Genomic DNA, 10,000 nt, shown 5'->3' with positions numbered 1-10,000 from the left:
CAAAGCTATCTTCAGCCGCAAAAGTATTTCTCTCCCAGGAAATTATATCACATCGGCGTTAAAGGAGGGAGAAAGGTGCGATATAAGAGGTGAAGTTCCTTTCGGTATTTTGCATTGTACTACGAGGTATAGTACAATGCAAAATACCGAAAGGAACTTCACCTCTTATATCGCACCTTTCTCCCTCCTTTAACGCCGATGTGATATAATTTCCTGGGAGAGAAATACTTTTGCGGCTGAAGATAGCTTTGTATTGGCAATTATACACTGATATAAAGCTTGAAACACGTGTACCGCAGAATCCTTTGTGCTTTTGTTGTTATTTTTTACATTTACAATTTATTCTTTCACCTCAACCATGAGCTGGCATACACAGGTGCTTACAATTGTCAAGTATTGCCTCTAACTTTTACCTTATATATATATATATATATATATGACGGGCTTCTTTCAGTTTCCGTCTACCAAATCCACTCACAAGGCTTTGGTTGGCCTGAGGCTATAGTAGAAGACACTTGCCCAAGGTGCCATGCAGTGGGACTGAACCTGGAACCATGTGGTTGGGAAGCAAGCTTCTATCCATTACATGTTGGTGTGTTTGCATCCCTGTAACATAGTGGTTCAGCAAAAAAGGCCGATAGAATGGAATCATGATTAACTGATCTTCCTGGATGTTCTTTTACCCAAAGCCCGGAACTTTTCAGCTCCACCCACGTGTGTGTGTATATACATATACATACATACGTACGTACGTACATACATACATACATACATACATACACACACAACATATATATACACATATATACATTCATATATATATATATATATATATATATATATATATATATATATATATATATATATATATGTATATGGAGAGAGAGATGCACACACGCTCACACACACACGTATATGTGTCTGTGTGTCTAATTAGCTAATTAAAAGGTCAGCTTATAACTCCAATCCCAACTGCAATATTTTTTATTACTTTTCTTTTACAATTAATGTAATTACATTTTTCTGCATATTTAAAGAAGATAGTCTCTAATACAGACTCAATTAATTAAACTCAATTGAATGTGGCTTTTAAATATAACGAGCTTTGTGACATCTGCTCTAATTAATTTTATCTTCATATATTTACTTCATACATACATGACAACTTATATACATGTACACACACACACTTATATATACATGTATATATATGCATTTATATATATGTGTATATATATGTGTGTGCGTGAGTGTATATATATATATATATATATATATATATATATATATATATATATATATACATACATGCATACATAGAAGTAGCTGTGTTGTAAAAAGCTAGCTTCCCAACCACATGCTTTGAGGTTCAATCTCACTGTATGAAATCTTGGTCAAGTGTCTTCTACTATTGCCCCAGGCAGACCAAAGACTTATGAGTTGATTTGGTCAATGGAAACTGAGAGAATCCCATTGAGTATATATATATATCTATATGTGTGTGTGTGTGTGTCTTTATGTCTGTGTTTGTCACCACAACACTGCTTGACAACCAGTATTGGTGTGTTTGCATCTCTGTAACTTAGCAGTTCAGCAAAAGATATCGATAGAATAAGTGCCAGGCTTCAAAAAATAATTGCTGGGGCTGATTCATTCAGTTAAAAATTCAAGGTGCTGCCCCAGGATGGCCACAGTCAAATGAATGAAACATGTAAAAGATAAAATATAAAAGATATATATATATATATATATATATATATACATATATATAATGATCATCATCATCATCATCATCATTTAACGTCCGCTTGTCTGACCCTGATGTTGAAATCTCCTGGTATGAGGAGTTTGTGACTTCTTGGCACGACCCAATTGACCCTTGAGCACATCAAGAGTATATACATCCATACCAAACATAATACATATGTGTGTGTTTGTGTGTGTGTGTGTGTGTTCTTTTACTCTTTCAATTCTTTAAATTGTTTCAGTCATTTGACTGGCCATGCTGGAGCACTGCCTTTAGTCGAGCAAATCATATATATATGCATGTGTGTGTGTGTGTGTGTATGCATATAGACACACACACACACACACATGTATATATTGCAGTATGCATCTGTGAACGCAGTGGCATCAATGAAGATACAAATATAGATGAGTATCGATGCATTTCTGTGTTCATGTGAGCAGAATGCGAACATGCGTCCATATGCATGCATGCATGTTCTTTCTGCATATGTTAACACCAGCGAATTAAATTGCAGAGCAGCTGCATTCCTCAATGCATAAATAGGACACAAGTATGCGCATTTATTAACAATGCAATGTGCAGTCAATTCCGATTTAATATTCCAGTGTATATATCTCCCACTCTCCCTCTCTCTTTCTCTCTCTCTGTCTCTCTACATATATATATATATATATATATATATATATATATATATATATATATATATATACATATATATATATATATATATGTGCATATATATTTATATATATACATATATATATGTATATATATATATATATATATATATATATATATATTAAAAAATAACGTCGACCACTAACGTGGACAATTAATGCGCTAGAAATAGATCACATCTTGTGTCTATTAAAACCTAAATTGTTCTCAACCTGAAATATAGCAGTATACCAAAAACGTGAGCAGGCAAGACATTTAAAATCACCTAAACAAGCATTATTAAACAGGAACTAGTTTCGGATTTAACAAATTCTTACCATTTGTCTATTCCTCATCAGCCTGATTTGTAGCTGCTATATTTCATGTTGAGAACAATTTAGGTTTTAATAGACACAAGATGTGATCTATTTCTAGCGCATTAATTGTCCACGTTAGTGGTCGACGTTATTTTTTAAAATGTACCTTAATCCCCTGAGATTGCAGATAATATTTCTGAATCTCTTTGATTCTTTAGATGTGCTGGCCTACTGATAATTGATTGATATTAATTAATATATGACTAATTACCAGATTTTATAATAATATTTTACCCATTGCCCATGTTCTCATACTGAATATAAAAGACGCAGTAAATATTTTCTGCGGATATATTCCTGGAATTAGCGCGCCAAAACGAAGACTTTTGAATTTTACCATTAAGCTGTAATTAGCAGAACCATATGCACGCGCACCCATGGCGGTGGGCAACTCTGTATACGATTCTGATGATTACGGTTCATTACAAATCAGGCTGATGAGGAATAGACAAATGGTAAAAATTTGTTAAATCTGAAACTAGTTCTTGTTTCAGAATGCTTGTTTGGGTGGTTTTAAATGTCTTGCCCGCTCACGTTTTGGTATGCTGCTATATTTCATGTTGAGAACAATTTAGGTTTTAATAGACACAAGATGTGATCTATTTCTAGCACATTAATTGTCCACGTTAGTGGTCGACGTTATTTTTTAAAATGTACCTTAATCCCCTGAGATTGCAGATAATATTTCTGAATCTCTTTGATTCTTTAGATGTGCTGGCCTACTGATAATTAATCGATATTAATTAATATATGACTAATTACCAGATTTTATATATATATATATATACATACATATATATGTGTGTGTGTATAAGCGTTGCTGTGTGGCAAGTAGCTTGCTTACCAACCACATGGTTCCAGGTTCAGTCCCACTGCAGGGCACCTTGGGCGAGTGTCTTCTATAGTCTCAGGTCGACCAAAGCCTTGTGAGTAGATTTGGTAGATGGAAACTGAAAGAAGCCTGGCTATACGCACACACGCACACACACAATTATATACTGTATACAGGTGCTTATAATCATGAAACAAATTTGCATGTTCACCATCATCATCATCATCACCATCATCATCATCATCATCATCATCATTGTTATCATCACCATCATCGTCATTGTCACCATCGTCATTGTCACCATCGTCATCGTCATCATCATCATCATCATCATCATCATCATCATCATCATTTAACGTCTGTTGTCCATGCTGGCATGGGTTGGATGGTTTGACCAGGGCTGGCAGGCTGAGGAGTTGTACCAGGCTCCATTCTGATTTGGCAGGGTTTCTACGGCTGGATGCCCCTTCCCTATATATACACACACACACACACACAGATAGATAGATAGATCGATAGATAGATAGATAGATAGCATAATAATGGTAATAATGATGATGATTATGATGATGATCGATAATTTGATTTTTGAAAGAAACACATCCGACTAATAGAAAAACTGAAATAGACACAGATAACTACAAAGAAACACAATAGCAAGTCATATAAGCTATTCAGCAATCGAACAGTTAACAATTGAACAATGTAAGTAGATATTGATTTCATTCAATAAAATGTGGATATTGATTTGTTTAAGAGTTTATTCAATATATGTCTATTGGGCGACAATGAAGAAATATTTTGTTAAAGTTCTTTTCTGCTGGTTACAGGCCTTTTACCGATGACAGCTGTTGTGTGTGTGTGTGTGTGTGTGTGTGTGTGTTCTTCTATTACCTCCACCTTTGCTAAGGAGGAGGTATTGTTTTCACTCATGTTTGGTTGTTTGTTTGTCCGTGGACAAGATATCTCAAGGACCGCTGGATGGATTCGGATGAAACTTTCAGGTATGTTTGGCCTCATGACTGGCATGAACTGATTAGATTTTGGGATCGATCCGGTACCAGACAAAGATTCTGGATTATTTTTTCTGTCTTTTTTTTACTTAATTTTTGAGAGCAGTCAGGTTCATTTTTAGTATTCTCGTTTGTGAGAGCAGTTGAGTTTATTTCAGATATTTTCATTTTAAAAAACTGTGCTGGTGGCATGTAAAAAGCCCCCTTCAAACTTTGGGCCTTGTGGAGGCAGTGGTAAGTAATCAAGGCCTTTGGCAATATACCAAGAGGTGAACTGGCAAAAACGTTAGCACGCCAGGCAAAATGCTTAGCGGTATTTCGTCTGTCTTTACATTCTGAGTTCAAATTCTGCTGAGTTTGACTTTGTTTTTCATCTTTCAGGGTTGATAAATTAAGAAAATTTGAAGAAAGAAGATAAAAAACAACAACAACAACATAATAATAATAATAATAATAATCATACATTAGTTGCTCCCTGTTGAAGAATTTCCTGGTGTTGTAACTTCATTTTTTGCTCGGTCTCAATGACATATTTTGGGAAGAGGTTTCTCTCACTGAAGGCAGCTTTTAGGGCTGAAAGAGAAGAAGACAGGGGTTCAATTCTCAGTAAAACATTTCAGCAAAGATATATATATTATATATGTGTGAGACAATAGAAATTGTTTTGTGTGTATATGTGTATCACTCTTTTACACTTTTACTCTTTTACTTGTTTCAGTCATTTGACTGCGGCCATGCTGGAGCACCACCTTTAGTCGAGCATATCGACCCCAGGACTTATTCTTTGGATGCCTAGTACTTATTCTATCGGTCTCCTTTTGCCGAACCGCTAAGTTATGGGGACATAAACACACCAGCATCGGTTGTCAAGCGATGGTGGGGGGGACAAACACAAACACTCAAACACACATACATATATATATATACATATATACAACAGGCTTCTTTTCAGTTTCCGTCTACCAAATCCACTCACAAGGCTTTGGTTGGCCCAAAGCTATAGTAGAAGACACTTGCCCAAGATGCCACGCAGTGGGACTGAACTCAGAACCATGTGGTTGGTAAGCAAGCTACTTACCACACAGCCACTCCTACGCTTATGTGTGAGACAATAGTAATTTTCTGCATGTATATGTGTATGTATATATTGTATATATAAATATAATTCTGATAGAAGAGTATATATAGGATAAGATCCTTTTTGAGCAGAAAAATAAACACACCGGCATCGCTTGTCAAGTGATGCTGGAGGGTGGGGGACAAACAGACAGATTACAATATGGCTGCCTGAGTAAAAGACAGGATGGCCACGACTGGAACCCCTTTGATCCTAAATCCACTGCACCATGACTGACCAGGATTAAAGACTGATAAAAAGCAATTACATTGTGTCAGTGTGCTAATGCTTGATGATTGGTTGATTTTGACCGGCGTTGGGGACTTGAGAAGGTTCTGCTCGGCTCGCTTCAATGGTTCTTCAGACTCCAGTTCCGGGATATCGAGCGCCTACAAAGAATTAACAAACAAAAACAGTTAATTAATTGGATTAAGTATTTTCTTCAATATCTTTTTACCGTTTTACTTCTTTCAGTCAGTGGGAGCACTGTGTTCAATAACGAATTTGTCATGGAAGGATACTGACCATCCCCCATGTGACTAAAAGTGGATTGGCACAATGGTATAAAATAAAGAACTCTCTGCAGTTCAGGACAAGCAGTTCACTGTGATCCATTGGCAGAGAGTGTTTAACCTCGTGGAATGGTAATCATAGTGTGGAATGGTTCTGTACCATTTGGTGTAATAGTAGTGGTAATAATAGTAGTTTGAGCAAGATCCTTTATTTTCACGTTACTCCAGTCCACTCAGCTGGCGAAAACGAGTAGTACGTGTATTTCAAAGAGGCCAGCCTTCTCACACTCTCTCTCTATATATTCTGTAAATATATATATATATATATATATATATATATATATATATATATATATATATATATATCATCATCATCATCATCATCATCATTGTTTAATGTCCGCTTTCCATGCTATCATGGGTTGGACGATTTGACTGAGGACTGGTGAACCAAATGGCTGCACCAGGCACCAATCTGCTCTGGCAGAGTTTCTACAGCTGGATGCCCTTCCTAACGCCAACCACTCCGAGAGTGTAGTGGGTGCTTTTACGTGCCACTGGCACGGGGGGGGGGGGTTGTCAAGCGATACTGGCAACGGCCACGCTCGAAATGGTCTTTTTTACGTGTCACATAAATATTTACAGAATATGTGTATATATATATATATATATATATATATATATATATATATATATATATTCTGTAACTAATAATAATAGTATTTTATAAGCTTAAAGTTTAAAAGCAATCACTGCACAATGAATAAGGAAAATAGTCTAATAATAGGGCATATATATATATATATATGCATACATGCATATGTATGTATATATATATACACATACATGCATACACACACACAAAACCAAGAAAGGGAGGACAAATTTCAAAGGTCAGTGTTCTTAATCACTTGATATATTTCAAAGTGTTTGAATACTCCACAGCACACATAGGTGCATTTATATACACAAGATATGATATGAAAATTCATAAATATATAAATAGATAAATATACTTGGCATAAAATGATTTCAAAAGGAATCTTGAGCAGGTGCAAAGTCTGATGGCCGTTCCTTTCAGCTTCCATCACACAAACATAAACAGACACACACATACATACATATATACACACACACACACACACACACACACACACACACACACACACACCAGGCTTCCAGCTACCAAATCCACTCGCAAGGTTTTGGTTGGCTCGAGGCTATAGTAGAAGACACTTGCCCAAGGTGCAACACAGTGAGACCGAACCCGGAACCATGTGGTTGGTAAGCAAGCCACTTACCACACAGCCACTCCTGTGCTTATATTTATAAATTTTCATATTATATCTTGCGTATATGAATGCACCTATGTGTGCTGAGGAGTATTCTAACACTTTGAAATATATCGAGTGATTAAGAACACTGACCTTTGAAAATTGTCCTCCCTTTCTTGGTTTTGTATTCCTGGGGCTCTATTTAAGGGCTAATTAGCTGTGCTGTTTAAGGGGATAATTATCCCATTTATTTCTTCATTATATATATATATATATATATATATATATATATAAAACAATATATGAGTATATGCATATATATGTACATGTATGTATATACGTTCATCCACATGTACATATAGATACATAACTGGGTACATGACGTGGCAAAAGAACAAGGGCAAAATGGTAAACAAGGTGCAACAAACAAGCAGGCCACATAGAAACATCCCCTTCATCAGCTGCCACCATTAAAACTCCGGCGTTTCGAAGAATTAAGGCAATACGCATCGTTAAAATGGTTCTTCCTACGAACACAAATTAAATTGTTTTCGTGGAGGGCAGTGGCGGACGGAAAACAAGACAGAAAAACGAAACGGTGAAATAAACAAACAAAAAGGCTATATATATATATATATATATATATATATATATATATACACACTCCTTTCTTTTGCGTCCTATTTTTCTGTTCGCCAGATGGGGGGTAGCGTTCATCCTGTATTGATCCACAATCGTTAATGCTCACTCTTATGTCACAACACTGAAATATGTCAACAGCTGCACACAGACAGACACACACACACACACACACATACATGCACACACACACACACACACATACATGCACACACACACACTCCCTCACTCACACTTACACACACACAAGCCATGCTGGAGCACTGCCTTTATTATATATTATATATGTATGTATATTTGATACATCAAGCCCAAACTTGTTTATTTGATTCTTCATCTTTCTCTCTCTCTCTTTGTAAGCCTAGTACTTATTTTATTGGTCTCTTCTACCAAACTGCTAAGTTACAGGGACATAAACACACCAACATCGGTTGTCAAGCGATGTTGGGGGGACAAACACAGACACACAAACATATACATACACACATATATATATACATATATATGACGGGCTTCTTTCAGTTTCCTTCTACCAAATCCACTCATAAAGATTTGGTCGGCCTGAAGCTATAGTAGAAGACACTTGCCCAAAGTACCACGCAGTGGGACTGAACCCGGAACCATGTGGTTCGTAAGCAAGCTACTTAGCACACAGCCACTCCTACACCTATATATCAATACCCATGCATATACACACATATCCAAACCCATGGGTATGTCTTATGAGAATACTTGATTACATAGTCCATGAGGATAGATTAGTCCCAGGTAATCTTTGTCAACATGATGGATTTGTCCAGCTGTTTGCTGTTTATACTCACTAGATGGAGCACCTATGCAGACATATGGATAAGTGTATTGGAGATGGTGGTGGTGGTGGTGATGGTGGTGATGGTAATGGTTGTGACAATGGTTGTGCCGCTTGTAGTGGTGGTTGTGTCGATTGGCACCGGCTGGAAATTAAATGTCATATCAAACAAGAAAAACCATTTTCTCCAGCATCACAAACCATCTCACCAATTTTAGAGAAGGGTGGGCTGGGATGGATTCATTTGCCATTTAACAATGAGGATTCAGTTCTTTCACCAACAGAATGACCTACTCATTGAGAAGTAAAGGAAATTGGAATCAGATCATTACTTTATATATATATACACTTTATATATATATATTTTCACTTTATATATATATATATATATACACTTTATATATTTTATGCACAATTTTATAGACTTCATACACAGGACTCCCCCTCTTTACTTTACCCTCTTTTTCTCTCTCGTTCTTTTGCCTTTCCCTTCAACTAATCACAAGGAAGCGTTACGGACGGGCTAAGTAACGGAGGAACAAGCGGAATTATTATTTATAAGACAAGTGGGACTCATGAATAAAGTGTATTTATATAACAGAAGGCACATATCTGAGCTGCCTTGCAGAGGGACTGAACCTGAGACCTCATTGCTGGGAAGCAAACAGGTTAACCACACATCCATGCACGTGCTTCTAGACTTGCAAGAAATTTCTAGAAATCAAAACAACACATCATCATCATTATCATCATTTAACGTCCACTCTCCATGCTGGCATGGGTCAGACGGTTTCAGTGGAGCTGATGAGCTGCACCGGGCTCCAGTCTGATTTGGCAAAGTTTCTACAGCTGGATGCCCTTCCTGACACCCACCATTCCAGGAGTGTAAGGGGTGCATTTATGTGCCACCGGCATGGGTGCCATTTGCATGGTATTGGCAACAATCATGGCTATGATGCACCAACAACAGCCATGACTACAATTCACAGGTGCCAATTTCCACGGCACCAGCAATTGAACA

The 10,000-nt window shown here is 36.8% G+C and overlaps 2 protein-coding genes across 5 annotated transcripts in view; one reads left to right on the top strand and one right to left on the bottom strand.

Annotated features, from left to right (window-relative positions):
* LOC106872264 (cilia- and flagella-associated protein 337) overlaps positions 1-10,000 on the bottom strand; it is a 165,200-nt gene that overhangs the window by 2,259 nt on the left and 152,941 nt on the right. For all 4 annotated transcript variants that reach the window (XM_089344723.1, XM_089344722.1, XM_089344724.1 and 1 more), the window contains 2 exons: positions 6,015-6,135; positions 5,093-5,202 (listed from right to left, as the gene is read on the bottom strand). In XM_089344723.1, the coding sequence (XP_089200849.1) occupies positions 5,093-5,202; positions 6,015-6,135 (231 nt within the window). The remainder of the gene's footprint in view (positions 1-5,092; positions 5,203-6,014; positions 6,136-10,000) is intronic.
* The window catches only part of LOC106872276 (uncharacterized), a 45,017-nt gene continuing 39,508 nt past the window's right edge, over positions 4,492-10,000 (top strand). Inside the window, exon 1 of the mRNA XM_052977342.2 lies at positions 4,492-4,620. The gene's annotated coding sequence lies outside the window, so the exon portion shown is untranslated. The remainder of the gene's footprint in view (positions 4,621-10,000) is intronic.

This window comes from Octopus bimaculoides, chromosome 28 (genome assembly GCF_046866305.1).
Source record: "Octopus bimaculoides isolate indiv1 chromosome 28, ASM4686630v1, whole genome shotgun sequence".
Lineage (NCBI taxonomy): Eukaryota > Metazoa > Mollusca > Cephalopoda > Octopoda > Octopodidae > Octopus > Octopus bimaculoides.
The sequence above is the reverse complement of the archived record's forward strand: the minus strand, read 5'-3'. Positions and strand labels throughout refer to the sequence as shown.